Raw genomic sequence first — 22296 nt, 5'->3', positions numbered from 1 at the left:
ATAAATTAAATTTTATGGAAAAGTATGGGTAATATAAAGACAAGATTTTCTTTTTAGGCTTTTTATTAAGGCCATTTAATAGCTTATACTGCTTATATTACATTTCTAAAGTGTGGTGTATTGTTTTTTCCTGATTTCTCTAGAAATCTGATTTTCTATAGGCAATTAGCCTCTCTCCGGTGGCATGAAGCCTTCTTCAGAATAAAGGAGCTAATGTAGATCCTGATTTTGACAGGCAGGACGGCTTCCTATGGAGTCAGATGATCATCTTTTATCAACTGTGGAGAGGACGTCTCATTTGAAAATTCATTCTTCAACATTGACTCTTTTTGAGGAAAAGGTCAGGAGTGTAGCTAGATATTCACAATTGCCACTGATTCTACCAAGCATATGTATTCCACCAAAGATTAACAGGATCTGGTCTTATGCCATTAATTTCTATTCTTTTCACAGCCCATTATGGCCATTATGTGGCATAGTTTAAGGAAACGCTTTAGTCCTAAATTAATGAGGTTCCCTAGCAGTTACATGGAAAAAGGGCAGGGAAACCACATTATAATAAAAATATCTTTTCTACAACAGGGGTGGCTACTGAGTTCTCTTCAATTTACCATACATTTCACTAATATGTATTTAGCTACTTTATTATGTTCTTTTTCAAGAAAATGGGATCAGTAAGATAACTGGTTTGAGAAATTTCCAGATAATTGGTGCGATTTCATACGTATTTTAAAGACTCACTCCCTCATAGGCAGTGCAGCCAGTTGTGTGGGCTTGTTTCCCTACTACTGAGACCTCAGGTGGGTGACTTTACTCTGCCCCGGGCTATGTCAGACTTTATGGGGACCATTTGGAACGGTCAAGGGCATAAAGGAAATATATGCGGAAATGGTGATCTTTTATAACCACTATATTCAAGTCAGGACTTGGTCTGACACTGAAATACACTTACTCAATGTAATTTATAGACAGTATGTAGTTACTGAGTCTGAAAAATATCAGATCAATAACCTGGGAGACAAATGGCAATATAACTAACTTTACTCAAACTACTGACAGATGGATAGAATGGTGACAATGCATTGTCCTTTCTGCATTGCGATGGGATAGAAAAAGGACATAAAAGGAAGCACCAATAGTACTTTTCTTCCACCATTACCTTTACTTTACTTTCATGACATCTTCCTCTGTAAAGATATAAACAATTCCTTTAGAGGCTATCAGTTTTTTTTTTGGCTGGACAAGTGTTTTTCTCACAACTAAACTTGGAAAAAAAATTCAGTTACTACACTTGGAACCACATCATGCTGTATAAGACATTTTAATTCTAAAAAGATTTAAGTTGATAGCTAGATAGGCTAATGTTTCTCTCTTCAGAGATTCTTTCAAGATGCCTTAGTATGCCAATTAAGTATGTTTAAATAGTAACCTAAAGCAAGGATCCACACAATTAAAAACCATGTAAAGTCAACCAGTTTTCATCTGTGAATTTATTTAAACAACTGGAAAGTAGGAGGAGAGAATAATGACTAAATTTTGTCTGCCTTTTATTCCTCTCTCTTAAATGGGATATTTAGCTGTCATTCTGTGGCGTAAGAGAAGGGAGTCTTTAACGTATAATTTTTTGGACAAGGCTAGTAAGTTACAAAAGATCAGTCTTTGCTATATTTTGTATACCACACATGGTTTTACAGATATCCATGACAGTGATTTGATATGGAATAGCAGATAAAGAATATAAATTCATTCATGAATTTCCAATCAGTGAATTCAATGACCATCAAGTTTGGTCTCAGGACTTCTGTTTTCTGTGCTGACCTGAATGTCTGGCCTTGCAACAAGCAGCACGATTCTCTTACACTCGTCGCTAGACAGCAAGGCCACCGCTTCTTCTCGATTCTGGACATCTTCCCCATTTATCTAGAAAACAAATGAGAGTGGCACATTAGTTTCCATTTCCACAATGCTGCACACAATAAATGGCAAGTATCAGCTCATTTTTGGTAAATGTATGGACAATGAAGCTCACACAATGGGCTCATCCTCAGCCTCTCAGCGGAGAGTGCCTTCACTCAATTACGCGCTTACTGTAAGAGCCATATCGATCCCTGAAGGATGGGGAACATCAGAGGAAGCAGTTATGTTCATAAATGTCCAACCTGCGCCCTGGCAACATACATCTAGCAACACAATTAACCAGCCCCTGACAGGTGACGTTCATCTTTCTCCGCTCAGAGTAATGGAAGTGTCACTCTGAGATAATAGTGCCGGGGAAGGCAGGACTGGCAATACCACAACTGAAATCCGTCATCCTGCACACTCGCTGCGAGCCAATTAGAGAGCTGCGGTATTATCTCTCACCAGGCAATGCTCCCAGGCCACTTCTGATTGCTTTTTCATTTAATCATTTCGTATTTGTATGTGGGGCTGACTCAGTTGCCCAAACACCATTCTCGGGGTAGCTCTCAGTGCTTAACTAATCAAAAGAAGGAACAGCTCATCAGTAACATCCTCATCGATACTCCAGTTTCCTGTCTAAGATTTATCCAGTTCCTAAAACAATAAAATGAATGAAATATCTTAAGATTTATCTCTTAAGTACAGTTGAAAAATTTTAAAAATTAACATAGAGTAAAATTGACTTTCTGAAACAACGATGAGTGAAAGAAACCAAGCGTAAGTAAACTTTTGATTACAAAGAAAAGATTCCATGGGCATTTGAAATACATCTTTTTACTTTTTCTAAGTTCTAAAGACAGATAGTAAATAAGGCTTCTAAAGTTTGTATTTTAAACTACAGTTTCGTGTTCAAATTTATTTAGCTCTTAGATAACATAATTTTTTCTTTGGATATTTAAAAATTACTTTCTTTTATTGATTACTGAAATCCATAGAGACAATAACATTTTTGATCCATAATATATAATCAAAATATGTAGAAATTTCCACTGAAGAGATCAAGTAATTCTGTCTAAAATAAGCATTAATTATTTCAATAAGCAAACAGATGGAAAAATGTGGTTGCACTGACCATTTTTTCAATAATTAATATAATATCTTTCACTAAGTATGTCTGCTTGAAACCATGAAGTAGCCTACTGAGGTTTCCTCCTTGTGGGTCTCTGGGATTATAGCTGACACATGATGACAAACATAATTATCTGAAAACAAGCCCAGGAATCTCACTTTGGACCATAATAAATCATCCTTATTCCTAGACTCTCATATATATTTAGCACAAGGAAAGCAGCAATAACAGTAAACACAAATCACACAACCATATGTAATGTTTTCTTACTCTGATCAAAATGAGTATCACCTTCATTTTTTACTTGTATATGTAGATAGGATATTCAGCATTTACAAGTTTCCTATGTATTCCCTTTTTTTTTTTTTTTTTTTGAGACAGAGTCTCGCTTTGTTGCCCAGGCTAGAGTGAGTGCCGTGGCGTCAGCCTATATCACAGCAACCTCAAACTCCTGGGCTCAGGCGATCCTCCTGCCTCAGCCTCCCAAGTAGCTGGGACTACAGGCATGCGCCACCAGGCCCGGCTAATTTTTTCTTTATATATTAGTTGGCCAATTAATTTCTTTCTATTTATAGTAGAGACGGGGTCTCACTCTTGTTCAGGCTGGTTTTGAACTCCTGACCTTGAGCAATCCACCCGCCTCGGCCTCCCAGAGAGCTAGGATTACAGGCGTGAGCCACCGCGCCCGGCCTGTATTCCCTTTTTTTCTTTGCAATTCACAAATAAAATTCATCAAACTAGGAAATAGAAGCTATGATTCCAAAATGGGGAATAATGACTGAGTAGGATATGTCGTGGCTTTTTGTAAATATATATGAAAAAGCATCTATGTGCCAACTCCAAGGCCTTGTTTTTTTCAAATAAAGATAAATTGGCACTGGTGTATTCTACCACACTTTCCCCTCCCCTGATTAAGCATAGTGTTAAAATAATGACTTGACAAATTTTACTCTCTTTGAACTTGGAGGGCTATGTCTGTTTCATAGTAATTCTCAGGAGTATATCTGTAGTGCATCTATTTGTCTATCAAACACTGACCTAATTGTTCATATCCCTTTCACTATAGGTACGTTTGATCCTAAGAGAATTGAGTTGGGTGATCTCACACAGCTTATCTTCATCTTTCTGTTTCAAATATAATTCTAAATCCTTTCTCCCCTGATTTCTCTCTACTCGAATATATATGAGCTTCCCCGTTCCCCATGCTTCATCTAAATTTCGCTTACCATTAATCTAAATACTCATTCACGTTAGTCTAATGTTGCTATTATGTTCACTACCTTAAAATGCAGATAATAATAGTGCTTTTCTCAGGGGGTTTTTATAAGAATTAAATGAGTTAATACATGCAAAGGGCTTAAATAGTGCCTGGTACATAGAAAGTGTTCAATGTTGGCACATAATATTACTGTTGATGTTATTGTTGTTATTACTATTATCATTTATATTTTAATCCTCAGGAAAGACAAGACTTTTTCCTGCTAAATAAAACAAATGTAGTACAGTTCATGGGCAATAATTGAATCCATAGGAGTAAACCTGGTTTTATTTTAAAAGATATCTACCTCGTATGTATTTTTTAATCTTAGAGGGCCATCAGGAAACAATATAGTTGTGTTTAGTTCCTTTACAGTTCGTGATCATCTCTGTCCTCCTATTGACCAGAGCAATGATCTCTGGTCCTGGCAATCAGTCCTCGTTCTGGGAGAACAGACCATCTGTTGCAGAAACATTTTATATTCAGGATCGTGCCACAGAAATCTGGCATTAAAATGTAATTTATTGTTTCTTTTCTTAAAATAAGGGCCACTTTAGCCAACTAGCTGGTAGATCCTATTGTACTCAAGAAATGTAGCTATGAGTTTCAGCAAAGATGTCTCTCAAGGAATGATAAGATTTGAGGAATGGAATCAGATAGAGCGTTCAACCTTCACTTGCTCTTGTTCCTGAAATAATGGTTTATAGTCACTTGTGGGAAAGCAGTTCTATGGGCACGAGAACACCAGGCAGTCAAAGGGGTGAAGGCCGAGCAACCAGGGAAGGAGACAGATGAGTAGTCATGTCATCACACTTACTGGAGGACTTTCATTTTATGAAAAGAGAGGGAAAGAGAACCAAGAGAAAGATGGCATATAAGTTTTGTCATAGATGAGGAAAATCTTTGTAGATAACATATCTACCTTATTTTCTGTGCATGGGCATATGTAAATATTAGTTTCAAAAAAGACCTTGCCTTGGCTCAGAAGAGCTGTGGTACTTACACAGATAAATCAATCAAAATCTCACTTTAGGCCCAAACTCCTATATGTGCATCAGAGTATGCATGTATGTAAAAGCCTAAAAGTTTAGAAGTGGCTTAATATAGCTTTTCTGCTTAAATAAATCAATTTTTAGGTTTCCTATATTATTGTACCAGAGGCAGGTGGATGACTAAATTCTTGACATCCAGCCTTCTATTTTTTAGGAAAACCCAGTAATCTTATGCAAAAGAGAAAAGATTTATTTCAAATGTGTTTCTATTTTAGCATGGAGGCAAAGAAGGTAAGTGAAGTATAGTGATATAGATGTGGAGAGAATAGAAATGGGAAAATAGCTATCCAAAGGGGAGAAAATAAAAGACTAAAAAGAATCACTGAGGACCAGTTTATGTATAAGGCAGTGAAAAAAAGAGAGAGCTCATTAAAAGTTTTATTGTTCCACTGTTCGAGTTCTTGCTGAGTTTGGTCAGGAAGTAATCCTTAGGAACACAAATGATGTTTTGGCAGATGTAAGATGAGGCTGTTTACATGGAATATTACCTGCTTACTATTCCAAGGAGAAAATGAGAACATAGTGCTCTCTCCTTTGAAAAGCTGGTCATGTTTGTGATCTTTAACCCTTGCTCTCTGATTCAGAAATGCTTTATTCATCTCAGAGAATGTCCTCAGATTAATTCCTGGGGACACATTTGATATAAGTTCCTGGAAATGACACAGCAGATATTGATAGAACTGTCAAGAAATGAAAAGGAATAGTTTTCCTTGTAGAGAAAAAACAAAGGAGGACCAGAAATGTTCTCACCAAAGTGGTTCCTGGTTTCTCTTCTACATGATCCTTACCCTACGTCAGTCTCCTGTGTGTGTGTGTGTGTGTGAGTGTGTGTGTATGTGTGATTCACTGGGTGAACTCACCTCACAGGCCCATGGTATGTTACATTAAGAAAAGTTCAGCTACACATTGAGGACAGGACCACAGACATATTCTACTTGGGTCATCATGAACAGAAAATCAAAATCACAATTCGTTTAAATAAAAGCCAGCCAGGAAACTTAAAGGATAAGAAGCAAATCCTCTGTTTCTCCCACTCTTATCTCCCTGGGAAAGGAGTCATTAATTGTTCATTACAGGGTATCCCATAATCTCCTCATCAGCCATGAGGGAGCTATTTGTCTGTGGGTACAATTTTGTCACAGTTTTACTTAACATAATTTCACTCTCACCCTGAAGACTCTTTGTTTCCTATGTGTGCGGACAGAATTGAATTCTGGGCTTTTTAATGTGACACATATTTACTCATTAAGTGTGACATATTTGTCACACAATATAAAGTAATCAGGCAGAAAACAGTACTTGATCAATCCTGCTATTGTTTCTTCAATGAATCAGCTCCATTAAGGAATGCCTTATTATGTAGTAGACATGTTCTTTGAAAACTTATCTGCCAACAATTTAGCTAAGAATTCGAACGTGTCAAAACATACAGTGTGCATATATGGACACACTTACACTTTATTTCCATCCAACTATACCCATAGAACTAATAGATGCAATTTTAATAACTGCATTTGTGTATCTAGCCTATGGGAGGGTGGTTAGTTGGCAACTAGGAAGGAAGCCAGGGGTGCTAGGAGGTGAGGAGTGTGGAGAGTTGATGGTGAGACGAAGAAGTGACAGCTGGCAACAGCAAGAGAAGAGTAAGAAAAATGACAAAAAATAGACCAAATACATCAGAAAATGTAGCCAAATAGGGCCATTTAATGCCAGGGCACACATCTTCCAGATCTTTCAGCCATTTTACTCTATTAGAGCATTGTATAATGATTGCTGGGTATAATGTCACCCTGAGCATCAAAAGTTTAGATTATTTTCTGTAGACTTAACTGGAGGTGTTAACAAAGTGAACAAAACATATACAAATCATTTCAAAATTAAAAAAAAATAATAAAACATTTTTGAACTTTGCTTATCTGGATGATGTACTAAAATGGTCCCTTAATTTCTTAATGAGGCTATACAAGTAAAGCTTTTCTGCAGGTTTTCATTCTATATCTTATCATTCTGTCTACCAAATACCTTTGTTTCATTCACTGATTTATTCATGTGTCTGTGTGGAAGAGGCCAAAAATGTGGTGGCAAACCAGACTGTGTCTTGGCTTCCTGATCTACTTTTCCTTGCCCTGACAGATGACAGACATAATTCCATTTTGTTTAACCACAGATCACTCCTTAGGGAACTCACTGAAGGAGAAATTATATACTCTTGAGGTTTTCTGAAAACTAATGAGACGCCAAACGATCATTAATTCATACTTTTTATTCTTTCCTAATTGGAATGTTAGTAGAGGATCCCCGGTTTAAAAAAAGAAAAAGAAAAGAAAAGAAAAAGGAGTTCTGCAGCATCTAGCTAAAGGAAGAACAGAGGGTGAAGAAGTGGTGTAACTGGCGAGTGTCACCGTAGGAAGGGAGAGGAGAACAGCAGAAGGCTGGGCAGGACGTGTGCCCAGGCAGCTCAGGCACGGCTTGATCGTGACGATGTCACATTGCACCGTGATCATCTGTGTCTTCCTAATTACACAGGGAGGGGGTACCCCAAATGCTGGGAGGACATCTTGTCTATTGTCTATTTTTTTGAAGCCCTGGTTCTCGGCAGAGTGTTAAATCCAAAGCTGTGGAATCCAAAGAGTCGCCCTCCAGGGATCTGTATCTAGCAAGGAGAAAGGAGAACTCTGGGGTTGTCACACTGTCTAAAAGTTTTGCAGAATGTGTTTACAGCCTGTCACCCCCTCTATTTATCACTCAAGTCCTCCTCTCTGTTTCACAGTCGTGATCAGTGGTGAAACAACCTGAAAGGGCTTCTGTTCTTATTTTGAGGTTGATCTGAGCACAAGAGCTGGGAAGGCTGGGTGTCTTCCTGCAGCCTTTCTTTATGGGAGGGGACTCAGAAAGGGTAGAGCAAGTTGAGGTAGGTTTAGGACAGAAACCAGCTTTCAGTTATTCCTGATTTGGCCTGAAACTCTCTTTCTGGCCCCACATCCCTCCTATGATCTGCTTATCATTTCTCTCATTAACTGAAATTTAATCAGTCTCCATGTTTTCACATTTCATGTCAGGAAAAGAACACATTCTCCTCCACCTGGCCCCAGCAATTCCTGAGTAAATATAGCCACGCTCTGCATAACAACCTTTCAGTCAACAATGGCCCATATATATTATGACAATGGTCCCATAAAATTATAATACTATATTTTTACTGTACCTTTTCTATGTTTAGCTATGTTTAGATACAAAAATACTTGGCATTGTGTTACAATTGCCTACAGTATTCAGTACAATAGCATGCAGTACAGGTGTGTAGCCTAGGAGCAATAGGCCAGGTGTGTGGTAGCCGAGACCTGTGGTTTGCAACCTCTTGGCTGTGGACCAGTAGTGGTCCATGCATGGCCTGTTAGGGACCGGGCCACAGAGCTCTGCTGCACCCCCACCCAGTGGAAAATTGTCTTCCATAAAACGGGGCTGCACATCAGGAGGTGAGCAGCGGGCAAGTGAGCGAAACTTCATTTGTATTTACAGGTGCTCCCCATCTCCTTCATCACCACCTGAGCTCTGCCTCCCCTACCCCATCATCTGTGGAAAAAATTGTCTTCCATGAAACCAGTCCCTGATGCCAAAAAGGTTGGGGACCACTGGCCCCCTTACACCATCTAGATTTGTGTAAGTGCACTCTATGATGTTCACATAATGACAAAATCACCTAACGATGCATTTCTCAGAATGTATTAAGTGACACATAACTGCAGTTGAAAATTCTTCAAACTTCTAGACTTTCACATAGTAAAGGAACATCTAGATCCATACTTACCTAATTTATTCTGGAAAAGGTAGCAATAACTGATGCTGCTAATAATACTGGCCATTAATATTTATTAAGCACTTATGCACTGTGCTAAGCATATTACATACATAATCTCATTTAATATTCACACTAATAATATATGATTAATTACCATGATAATTTTTATGATAAGGAAATGGGCTTAAGATGAGAGGAGGTTAGATAATATGCCCAAGCAAATGGTGGAGCTGGAAGTGGAGATCAAGTAATCTGACTCCAGATATCGTATCTGAACCACTAATTATCAGCTAATAACTCCTAATAAATGGCATCATCCTTAATTTTAAAAGTTTTAAATAGTAGATTTTTTTTTGTTTTGTAGATGCTAATATCCAAAAGTGAAGACAAATTCTTTCCCCTAATATTTTATAAGATACACTATAAAATAGAAACTGTTAAACAGACAGTGTGAAACTTAAGAAAATAACCACACCACATACTTGCAAAATGCGATCCCCTTCTCGAATTCGGCCGTCTTTGGCAGCAATGCTGTTTGGATCTACCTGTTGGGAGAGGACACACATCTTCAATTAGATACACACTACCTTCCCAAGAACTTAAAAATATGGTGCTTCAAAATTCTCTAATGATTTATGACAGTGCATGTCATATTTTTCTCCACTGGAAGTCAGTGGTTCTAAAAATGTAAATGAAAAAATTTTAAATTTACAATAATAAAATTTAAAAGGACTATAACAGAACTTACTCTGAAGACCATTTTTTCTCACCCTTCCTCCTACTCTCCATTCCTTCCTTCCTTTCTTTCTTTTTCTCTTCTTTTTTTTTTACATTCGTTTACTCATTTCTGTATTCCAAATGTCAGATATGGTCTTCAGCTGACATGAGATGATGTTAATGCTAGGATTCTCTGGACCCAGGACATTTACTTTTTACTGAGGTGATTTTTAAATCCTGCCTTAGCTGTCTTTGAAAAGCTGATAGCTATGCTGTAAGTCCATACTTACTAAAGGGATTTCTGTCTCATGAGCACATTCATTTATAAAGAGATTTATAATCTATATTACTCAATAAACAAAAAATCCCATTCATGCATTTAATTATACAGCACCACTTTACATACAGGGTGAAGGGTATTAACTGTAAATTATTTTAGCATAAATATATATTTAAGGCTCTATTAGCATCTTATCAACATTTTAATGGTTCAAACTTGAGTGAAGACTTACAGTTGACTGGAAGAAATTCCATCTATCAGATTTCACATGGTGGCTTCAAACTAGTTATTTAGGTTTGTCACATCAAAGCTTTTTTCAAGAAAAGTATTTCAAGTGTAGCATGAGGTTGATCCATCCTCTCCAGATGTTAGATAGGACTTTTTTATTAGGGGCGCTAGCTAATGACTGAGTCTTAAGTGATCAATCAAGAACAAAATACACTATAATTACATGTAAGAGGTATAAGGAAAACATTTCTGCCAAATACATATGTTCATATCCTGTGGCTTCTTTCCCTTCCCTAAAAAGCAAAGTGAAGTTACAAATCTGACATATTTAAATAGTAAATAGAGACTTATTAGGAGGAAGTAAGGGGTGATTAATCAACTGTAGCCCTTCACCATCTAAAACCTTGTCTTTAGAACTGTAATCAAACTAATATTCAACTTCTGCCTTTCTACCTCTGTAGATATTACAAAAGATAATTTAGCAGGTGTTTCTGTATACTTCCTCACCTCATTCAGAGGGATTATCCTAGCTGTACATTTAAAAGAAGTATATAGTTAAATATTCTCCAGATATTTTTTTCCATTGGAGGAGCCAGTCGGTAAATTCTTTGGTAAAGTGATAAAGAGTAAAATTTTACATTCATAGATCTGTGTAGTTTTCTGAGTTCATTAATTATGTTACCTTTTCCATATTCTAAGCAATGGTATAAAAACATTGAGATAAGCATTGTTATACTGTTTCTAGTTGAAGAAGCTAAAGTTCAGTATGTTACCTAATGTTAAGATCATGGCCAAGAAAACTTGGAACAGTATAGAACAACAATTAGTGTTTAGTTTATATATGTATGTATGCAGGAATTAGATCCTATTTATGCATATATACATACATAGGTGTTTTTATGTATCTTGTATATTTTTCATGGTATGTATATATAATTAAAAATGTTTTCCTAATTCTCATAAAATGATGCTTCTGGGAGTTTTAAAAAATCACCTATGGTAATAAATTTTGCTTCACAGTCTTTCAAAGTAATTAACACTAAAGGTGTGTCATGTTTAAGTATCTCACTTGTTGAAAGTGATTGTAAGGTTGAATAAAACAAATTGATAGATCCATTCCTTGGCTATTCAAATTTATCAATCCCATCAGCAAAGAAGCGATTATTGTGAATAATAATTTAAAGCAATTAGTCAATGCTATTGTTAACAGAACTCATAAAAGACACAGTGGAATGGAAGGACAAATGTTTGCAGATCAAAAGTTTTGCTGTACGTCCTGCTTTCTCGTGGGAATTAATTCAAATTGAGGCATTGTTACCACTTTTGCACTTTTCCTTGCTGGGATTCTGGGGTGAAAGCATCCACGTTAAACAAGCTGATAATAATTATATTACTTGGGCAGAATAATTTACCTTCCTAATTGAAAGTGACAGGTTTTGGAACATGGCCAATTCTTCACATTCAAGCCTCTGAGGGAAGAATTTTCTCCTTGTGAGTCATTTCACGCCATTCCCCCCAGTCTCGCTCCTCCTATGTCCCTCCTCGGCATTTCTTACCCTGCTGACATAAATGCCGGTGTCTTCTTCATCATCTGTTCGGTAACAGACTGTCAGGCCCAGCTTCTCCTGACTGTTAACACGACACAACTCGACCTCCTGAGAGAACGACACATGCAGAACGACAGTTATGTCGGAGAGAAACCCATTGCAGAATGGAGAACTCTCTGCTAGTCTTTGGGCCCCCCTGGGAAGTTTAAATAATTATTGCCCAACGTTGGAAATTAACTTTTGTTATCAACATTGTTAAAATTTACCTTAAATGTGGATTTCTACATGGTCAAGACAATATTTTATATTTTCATGGTAAAGCTGATTGGAGACATGCAATTTTTTTTTTTTTGTATCAAGTCATCAACTTGAAACCCTTTAAAAATCACGCAATCATGTATAAATGAAATGTGTTTACATCAATAAGCTGGAATCAATAAAATACTTGAGAATGTCAAGGAGGGAGCACAATGTTCATAAAAATATGGAGAGTTACTATTAAAATACTATTTGTATTTTAATAAAACCAAATAAGTTCAAATTGAAAAAAAAGACTATATTGAACTGTTTGCATCAATTCTGCTTTTGAGTTCTATATAATATGATAATAAGCAAGTGTTTTCTGTAGGTCAGGCCAAGGTTTTCTATTATTTTGTAGAAACTCCTGCCCTTGGAAAGAAATGGGTTCATCCAGGCTCAAGGGAGAGACATCAACAGCCATATGGAGCAGAGGCAATGATTCAAAATGTAGCAGTAAATGAACAAGAAAATACATTTACTGAAACACATGGCTAAGGGGCTTGAAATGTCAGTCCTTAGGTAATGTATATTGAATCCATTTCCTGATTTATGCTCAATAAAATAATAATAAATTTCAGTGCATTTCATTTTTATATAATAAAATGGACTTGTACTACTTTCAGAAGCAGATGACTTTAGGATAAATCACATAATTCTAAGCATTAAAGCACAAATTAGTGCTCTAATCATGGAGAACTTGTTCCTACTGGATGGAAACTATAAGACCCTTTAGCAAATAATCAGATGAGGAAGAACAAAGTATATTTAAGTTGGAAGTGAAATCTGCATCAATTTCTAGAACTTAGGGTCTGTGAGAGTGGTGAATTTGTCTGTCTTACTTAATGCTCCTTCCATAGTGCTTAGAACAGGGACAGCTTCATTGTGGGGACTCAATAACAATGAGCTGAAAGGTGATTGATTTTATTTCAGAATATTTCCTAGAATACACAGCTTTTTGTAAAACAATAATTAAGTAGTCTTTTCTTTTTGATTGGAAATAGGTGTGTGTGTGTGCGCATGTGTGTGTGCAAAGATTATGCAGTTTGGTGATGATAGAGTGTCATAGTCTAAATGTTTGTGTCCCCCAAAATTCATATGTTGAAATCCTAACCCCCAAGGTGATGCTCTTAGGAAGTGGGGTCTTTGGGAGATGATTATGTCATAGGGACTGAGCCCTCATGAATGGGACTAGTGCCTTTATAAAAGAAGCCTCAAGGAGCTATCTTGAGCCTTCCACTGCATGAGGGCACACCGAGAAGGCACCCTTTACAAGGAAGTAAGATCTCACAAGACTGAATCTGCTGGCACCTTGATCTTTGATTTCCTAACTTCCATAACCATGAGAAATAAATTTCTGTTATTTATACGCCACACAGTTTATGGTATTTTGTTATAGTAGTCTGAATGGACTAAGACATAAACTATTCATTTAACTGTCCATAAAGAAAAATTTACTTAACTTCAAATAAGAGAATATTTCCCAGAACGCTCTGCTACATTTGAAGAAATATCCTCCCTTTCAATTTCATATTTCAATGAAGTCTTTGTTACTGGATAATAACCATTTTTTAAAATGATATGCTATAAACCATGGGTAAAACCTTAGCAAGGGGATTTGCTCTCATAAAGTTCAGTGACCAATAATTTCACAGCTAATAGCAAATAAGACTGAATTTAAATCCTTTATCCTGAGACAGGTACTGCAAATTGGTGAAATGCATGAAACTATGAAGAATGCTGACTTTCGGACTGGTGGGCAGATACTTTAAATTATATTATAGTGTTTAAAAAGGGTGTGGTATATACTGAACAGTAAAGAAAAAAGGTGAAAAATCCTTTCATCTAGACATAGACTAGGAAACAGTGACATGATTTGGCTCTAGATGCAAAAATGTATACACTAAGAGAAGGTTTTTCAAAACTGGCAATAATTAATGCCTCCAGAGGGAAAGAACACTTGACTAAAAGTGTAACATTAAGAAGGAATTATAGCAGCAAAAGAGCTTCAATTATAGCAACAAGGTATACAGTTAAGGAGCATCTCTTAGCGACTCCTAAGAGACCTGTAAGGAAATCTGCTCACATCATAAAGAGCTGAGATTGGGACCCTTAAATCAAGGCAAACGAAGAGCTGTAGTCAAAGCTGAAATCCAGATTTTCAATGTCCTGCCCAAGCACGGGAGAAACTCCCCATCCAGTGGGAAGACATTTTCAGAGGGCATATTCTTTTTTGAGTGTTTTCTCCATATTCTTAAGGGAGTACCTTGACCTTGGTGTTTGTTTAAAAGATGTATATCAAACTGTTTTGCAATAAAATGGAATGAATCTATTACAATGAAAAGGACAGAATCCACCAGTCAGGCTCCAATATCACAAATCAAAGCATCTAACCAAGAATCACAGAGGAAAAGAGACTGAGATCCTGAGGCCAAAATAACTTTTCAATATTTTCATCATATTGGATCTAATCAAAATTGTGAAACAGGTCTCCAAGTTATCTATTAATACATAATCTTTGTTTTCGACATTTCTCCTTCTTAAGATACTCAACATAGCTATATTTCCTTTCAGCTGCCTGGAGACCCTGAGGTCTGAGTATTTTAGATTTGCCATTTGCCTGTCCCCTCGCAAAATCTGACATTTGGCGTAGTTTTTTATTCTCTTACCAGTAGCTCTTGAGACACAAAGAGAATTGATAAATAAGTATCTCTCAAAAGGATCATCATTAATAATGACTTAAAATGTGGCCCAATCGGGGTTTGGTTCATACCGATAGAGTTTGAAAGTGTAAAGCCTTAATTTGAAGGACTGAACTTTTTGGCAGTAGGACTTCATACACTGAAAAAGACCCAAGTGAGATTCTGTGGATCCCACAAACCACCTAACGTGAGTCCCAGGTGTGAACTTAGTTTCTTTCTTTAGTTGAGAACGTCTTAGACACTACTTATTTCATATTGGTACATACAGGCATACATTTTAGAATCAAAAGTCCTTTAATTCTATGACAAAATAACTTATAAGCAGCTACCTGTGGACCATTTTGTTTGGATGAGGCAAAGGGGGCTTTGTAAATACTCCGATTACCTGAAAGGAATTCTCCAGCATGGGTCTAATTAAGCATTCCCTTCACAGCGCATGCAAGCCTCTGACTTCTGAAGAAACAACCTCCTGGTAATAGAGAGTGTTTTCCCTAACAACTTTCATACCTTTCCCTCTGTTTCTAGGAAGCTGTTTGATGAACGACATAAAAGTGAAACGCTACCCCTGTACATTTTCTCCATGGAGACAATTCACGGGCGTATACAAATCAAAGTCCAGCCTGCATGGATGGCAGAGCTAACCATCCATAAGTCATCCATGACTGGAGTAAAAGAATCACTTCACACACCTGGTGAAACTACATTCAATTTTGACTGAAATGTGCTTCAGGAGGCTGTGTTCTGGGAAGGTGTCTAAAGTCTCTTAAAAAAAATCAAACTGCAGTATCTAATTCAGTGGGAAACTGATTACAAGTCTTAATAGATTGAGGGTGGAGTAGAAGATTAAAACTAGATAGTAAAGCTTCCTGTGAAACATCCTTCTAGTCACAGAATGAATGACAAGAATGGGATTTTTTACATAAATTGGTTGTATTAGAGTGCTGTGAAATTTTTATATTTTTTATGATTGCATCTAGGAAAGAACATGAGACTTTAAAAAGAAAAAAAATATTTTGCAGCCTATTGGGCAGGTGGGAGGGGGAGGGGGGGTATATACATACATAATGAGTGAGATGCGCACCATCTGGGGGATGGTCATGCTGGAGACTCAGACTTGTGGGGGGAGGGGGGAATGGGCATTTATTGAAACCTTAAAATTTGTACCCCCATAATATGCCGAAATAAAATAAATAAATAAATAAAAATATTTTGCTTTCTAGATTGAACTCTCTTGCTGGACAAACAACAAGGCTTTGACAGTGCTTGCAATGGCTTTTTAAGCAAAATTGTTCCCGATCTCTAAAGAATACTCAGGCTCATGTCATAAAGTTTTTCCTCTGAGTGAGAAGATTTGGATACAGTCAGCACTACGCAGTGTGAAGAAGAACCAGGGGACATAAGATGGTCGTTTATATCATCATACAATCAGAGAAGAGAGAAATCTATTGTGTCAGCATATTTATTTTATTTATTATTTTCCTGGTTTGCATTTATTAGAAAACACATACACTTTTATAGAGGCTTAGTCTTTTTTTTTTTTTTTTTTGAGACAGAGTCTCACTTTGTTGTCCAGGCTAGAGTGAGTGCCGTGGCGTCAGCCTAGCTCACAGCAACCTCAAACTCCTGGGCTCGAGTGATCCTTCTGCCTCAGCCTCCCGAGTAGCTGGGACTACAGGCATGTGCCACTATGCCCGGCTAATTTTTTATATATATATATCAGTTGGCCAATTAATTTCTTTCTGTTTATAGTAGAGACGGGGTCTCGCTCTTGCTCAGGCTGGTTTTGAACTCCTGACCTTGAGCAATCCGCCCGCCTCGGCCTCCCAAGAGCTAGGATTACAGGCGTGAGCCACAGCGCCCGGCCTTTTTTTTTTTTTTTTTGAGACAGAGTCTCGCTTTGTTGTCCAGGCTAGAGTGAGTGCCGTGGCATCAGCCTAGCTCACAGCAACTTCACACTCCTGGGCTCGAGCAATCCTGCTGCCTCAGCCTCCCGAGTAGCTGGGACTACAGGCATGTGCCACCATGCCGGCTAATTTTTTATATACATATCAATTGGCCAATTAATTTCTTTCTATTTATAGTAGAGACGGGGTCTCGCTCTTGCTCAGGCTGGTTTTGAACTCCTGACCTTGAGCAATCCGCCCGCCTCGGCCTCCCAGAGAGCTAGGATTACAGGCGTGAGCCACCGCGCCCGGCCGAGGCTTAGTCTTATATATCATCTTATCTTTTGTAATGTTTGATTAGTAACTAGTGAAATACTATGTTTAGTTATTCCAACAAAGCCTTTATGTTTTTTTAAAAAAACAATCAAGTGGGAAAGGTGAAATTTTTAACCCTCACAGTTAAGGAAAGCCTAGTCTGCTGTAAGAATATTGTTTCAAGATATTATCTCCTGGATAATGGAAGCTAGTTCTAACAATAAGAAATAAGTAACAAAACTCTCAGACTACCCAAATATCTACGACAGAAACTTTTCAGGCTTTTACACCCCAACTCCAAACATTATTCATAACAAGTTTCCCCAACCAATAATTAAACCATATTCTGTAGAGACATCACAGACAAAAGCTGAGGCTTATGGTCATGCCTTTTTGCTAACACCTTTACCTCCCACTCCTTATCAACTACCTCTTTCCCAATGACATTGTCAAATATGGACAGCTTTTAATCCCCAATTTCCCTTCCTTAGAATTAGATTCTGGATTCTTTGGGAAATAAAGCAGTCACATTTTTCTAGACCCAGGTTAACTGCTTCTTGTTGTGGGCTGTGAATCACCTTAGCAAGTCATAAACGACCATTTGGAGGGGATTTTATATCTTAACAAAGAAAGAAATATTAGCTTTGCCTGTATGGTTAATTGGGGAGGAAATTGTTTCATGATGCTAGTAGTCAGTGGTTGATGTAATGAAGTCTGAACCAGGAATAGAAATGGGAAGCGTAAAACCAAGGTGAGCAAGAATCGGTCCATAAACTTTCTATCAACTGTTGTTGTGACAACTAGGGAACCAAGGTGACTATGGAAACCTGTCCTAGAATGGGCCTCCACCCACAGCACTGTCTAGAACCAAGAACAAAGGCATGCGAGCAACCCAATGGAACCCTTCCATTTACAACAGATAGGGACTTTCCCTGCTTCTCCGTTTCACTTGTTGTACCTTTTAAGAAAATTTCAGTTACTTTTAGGTATTAGAATCATGTAGTTTACTTTTGTAAGAGTCCAGAAATCCGGAGTTTTTCATAATTGACTCGAGTTTTTAGCAGACATTAAAGTGATCATTTATCAGCTTTCTAATGGCGCTGCTAACTATCCACAGCCATTTGTGACTGGATTTTGTGACCTTCGTGTTAGTTCTTGGGAGAACAGTTCTCTGTTACAATAGTTATTATGCCATAAGCAATGTGTAGGAAAAAGTATTCATAAAATGGCATTTTCATAGTTGCTTTACTTTTTTTTTTTTTTTTTTTTTTTTTTTTGAGACAGAGTCTCGCTTTCTTGCCTAGGCTAGTGTGAGTGCCGTGGCGTCAGCCTAGCTCACAGCAACCTCAAACTCCTGGGCTCAAGCAATCCTACTGCCTCAGCCTCCCGAGTTGCTGGGACTACAGGCACGAGCCACCATGCCCGGCTAATTTTTTATATATATATATTAGTTGGCCAATTGATTTCTTTCTATTTTTATAGTAGAGACGGGGTCTCGCTCAGGCTGGTTTTGAACTCCTGACCTTGAGCAATCCGCCCGCCTCGGCCTCCCAGAGTGCTAGGATTACAAGCGTGAGCCACCGCGCCCGGCCATAGTTGCTTTACTTTTAAAATAGCAATGTTAAGCATTCCCTTCCCTGGTTAGCTCAGATGCTCTTGCATTCCCACGCCAGCAATGATGCTCTCTCTGGACCTGGAATCTGTTGGCTCTCCCACTTGTCACTGTCAACTATTCCCTCAGGCCTGCACCCCTCTCTTGATCCAGCCTGGAATCTACAGTTAAATGCAATCATCTTTTATAAATCGACAGCTCCCTGTTCTATTCCTCCACTGTGTCACCCAGCAAAAGGTCAACTGTGGTTAAGCTCAAATATTCACTTCTCTGTATCCCCACCTGAGCAGCTGTGTGGTCCTGGAGGAAAATGCCACCATCATGGCCACACTGACTGCTTTCCTGGTGAATTCATTACCACAAATCGTGACTGGGTGGTCAATGCTGCCCGACAGTCACACTATGCTTTCCTTGTCAAGTTGTTCTTCTGTCTGCTAAACAAACTAATGCCATACTTCCTCCTCTTTTCTTCATATTTCCAACAGAAACTGTCTACTCTTAGTTGATGGCCTCACCTCATAGTTCATTGGACATTAGTAGACTACTATGATATCAGCTTTCCACTGTCCCAGACTGGGATTTCCAACCCTTTCTCTCTGCAACTCCGCTACATTGCTTTCTCTCTTCACACCTGATCAATCATCCTGTTCCATACTTCATAGAGAAAAAAGAAGCCATGGGTTGGAAACTCTTGCATCTTCCCTCCACTCAGTGTATCAATCTGCATGCATCTGCATCTGTATGTAGAAAGACTCTCTGGGCTTTTTTACATGAAAGAAAAGTCCCCAATCCTACCAAAGGCAAATGCTTTCATTCATGTTCTGTTACATTCCTTTATCATTTTTCAAGTATTTCTCTCATGGAATTATTCTTTCTTCTCTTGCATTATTAGCTTCTATTTCCTTATTAGATCCTTCTCATCGCCACACACACACACACGCACGCATACACACGCACACACACACGCACACATACACACGCACACAAAAGCATTACTATCATCCACATGGGGTGAAGCAGGGGGAAACTCTATGGAAGTAGTGGTCAGCTTTAGGTTGGGGGCTGCTCAAAGAATTTAACAAAAGTTTCTTAGAAGAGATAATAGAATTGACTTTAGTGTTTAACAAGGAGACTAAATTTCCAGCTAAAGAGACATTGACCATGCAAAGGCACAGAGAAAGGATACTGTCCTGTTAGAGGAGTCTTATGTAGTTAATGTGTTTGAAGCTAAGAGTTTCAGATTGGGCTAGATGAGGGGTCATGGTGAAAAATTAAACTGAAAAGGTAGGCAAGAGCCAGATCTTAGAAGAATGATCATACCATATTAAGTAAGTCCAAATTACTTAATATTTGGATGTTTTGTATATTTTACAAAAATATAAGAAATATAATTAATTTTGTATATTTTACAAAAATAAAGAGAAGCCATTATAAAGGAAATAATACAATCAGATTTGCAGTTTAGAAAGATGACTTTGGCAGCAGCATAGTGGGTGAATTGGAGGGGTTAAAGACAGGAAGGCCAATTGGGAATGTTATCATTTCATGCATGGGAAGATAAGGGCTTGAATTCAAACAGTGTCATATTAGTCCTTACACACAGTTACTGTGATTTCCATTTTATAGGTAAAGGGAAGAAGCCATACAGAGAAGTCAAGTAACTTGCCCAAAGTCACACAGCAAGTCAAAAGCAGAGCTGGGATTCAAGTTCTAGCTACAAAAACCCAGCCTGAATTCTCAATGGCGACTTCCTCTGGTTTCATAGTATATTGCTCTTTCTCATTTTTCAGAGCTCAGCTAACTTCCTGGATGGTATCCCTCTCCATGACTCTTTCAGAAGTAGGGCTCCTAAAACTCTCTATCAAAATTTCACCAGTACTTAGTATTTTCTTGGCAAGTTTATTTTTCTTTCTTTTTTTAATTAGCAAATTTGTATTTCATTAAGTTGCTGATTTTTTGTCTGTTTCCTTTACTATTCTATAAACAGTTCCTTGTTTGTTATATATATTATTATATTCCACATCCTTAGATATCAAACAAAGAAATTTGGCTCTTTGAAGATGGTGCCATGTGTGCTTTTTCTTTGCATTTTCAGTACTAGCAGAGTGCTGGAAGTTTATGAGAGCCCCACATGCATTTGTTGAATGAGCTAACTACTATAGTGAGGTTGGTTATAGGGTTCAATTGTTTTTGCTATATTTGTACTGTGGTATAATTGTATTAGATTAAGTAGAATATGTTCAGAAAGCTATACAAACAATAGATGTGGCTAAGTCTCTTATAATCTCTGCCAACAAGAAAAGTAATCAAAGAATAAAGTGGAAATACAAAGCAAAATTATCTATAAATCACTCATTCTAAGAATTCTAGCAGATTCAGTGTTCACTTATTCACTTTACTCACTTAACATTTTCTTAGCACCTGCTATGTGCTAAGGATCATGTTTAGCATTGGAAACTTCTTAAATAACATTATTCTAGATGTACTGTGAATAATATCTCATTTAAATTTATAAGAATTTGACAGGGTAATACAAAGCAGAATAGTTATCTCTGGCCTACGCAGCATTCATTCACTGTCTTTTTGAAAATATGATCCTAAAGTTCTTCTGCAGAATTGCATGTTCTTCTTTCCCAGTCTATGTGTTTGTTTTAGGACTGATTCCTGCTTCAGGAGTGGGCAGGTGCCCTAGATATTAGTGAATGAATACATTTTATTTCCCTAGCTGTAGTGATCATTTCATGAATGGATATTTAATTCAGTTTAAGCCCATTAAAATCAGGCCCAAGACTTGTTCTGAAATTACTGGAAAAAGAACACTTGTCTTTTTGTTGTATTTGAACCTGCAAGAATGTAGATCAGGAATAGCTTAGAGCTTTATTTTGCCACAATATACAGATCCTGAGGACGGATTCAAAAAAAGAGGCTATAAAAGCCAAAAGATAGAGAAGGATTAAAATTTAGTGTCATCATTTGAGCCCCTGTATGAAGTTATATCTAAAACAATAAACCTTTGGAATTTTCAGTTAGGAGAGCCAATAAAACTTCTCTTTTTTTCATTTGTTTTGGGTCGTTTCTTGGATCAGAGACCCAATTGATTTTAGCAGATATTATAAATTTCTTTATATAAATGAGGAAATTCAGAGCCAGCATTAAGCAATTTATTTCAGGTCACTCAGCAACAATTCATCAGAATTATAAATTGAACACAGCTCTCTTTCTCTTTTTTTACTCCAAAACTTGTTTATTTCAAGTGATACATTCTTCCAGTCCAACGGTCATTTAAGAGCCTATTGTCTAGACAGAGACTTAAGAACATAAAGAATTTGCTCTTGTGCAATGGGATATGTGGTAAAAGATAGAGGAAATCAACCAAGAGTCAAGAGGCTCCATGAGAGGGAAAGGTCCAGAGAGAAGCTACTGTTTATATGGAGGGTGAGAAGTTCAGTGTGGCTCTAGCAGAGGGTGCTTAGGGACATATTAAGAGATGATGCTAGAAATTGGTCCTAATCAATTTCTAAAAGGTGTCACAACCACAGTCCCAAGCAGAAAAGGGAGAGGGAGGTCAATGTGCAAAA

At 37.6% G+C, this 22296-nt stretch overlaps 1 protein-coding gene across 2 annotated transcripts in view; it reads right to left on the bottom strand.

Moving 5' to 3' along the window:
- Nucleotides 1–22296, bottom strand: part of PDZRN4 (PDZ domain containing ring finger 4) — a 371080-nt gene that overhangs the window by 13777 nt on the left and 335007 nt on the right. For both annotated transcript variants that reach the window (XM_012743615.3, XM_076007188.1), the window contains 3 exons: nucleotides 11919–12017; nucleotides 9620–9682; nucleotides 1819–1920 (listed from right to left, as the gene is read on the bottom strand). In XM_012743615.3, coding sequence (XP_012599069.3) covers nucleotides 1819–1920; nucleotides 9620–9682; nucleotides 11919–12017 — 264 coding nt within the window. The remainder of the gene's footprint in view (nucleotides 1–1818; nucleotides 1921–9619; nucleotides 9683–11918; nucleotides 12018–22296) is intronic.

This window comes from Microcebus murinus, chromosome 10, assembly GCF_040939455.1.
Source record: "Microcebus murinus isolate Inina chromosome 10, M.murinus_Inina_mat1.0, whole genome shotgun sequence".
In the NCBI taxonomy this organism is placed as follows: Eukaryota; Metazoa; Chordata; class Mammalia; order Primates; family Cheirogaleidae; genus Microcebus; species Microcebus murinus.
The sequence above is the reverse complement of the archived record's forward strand: the minus strand, read 5'-3'. Positions and strand labels throughout refer to the sequence as shown.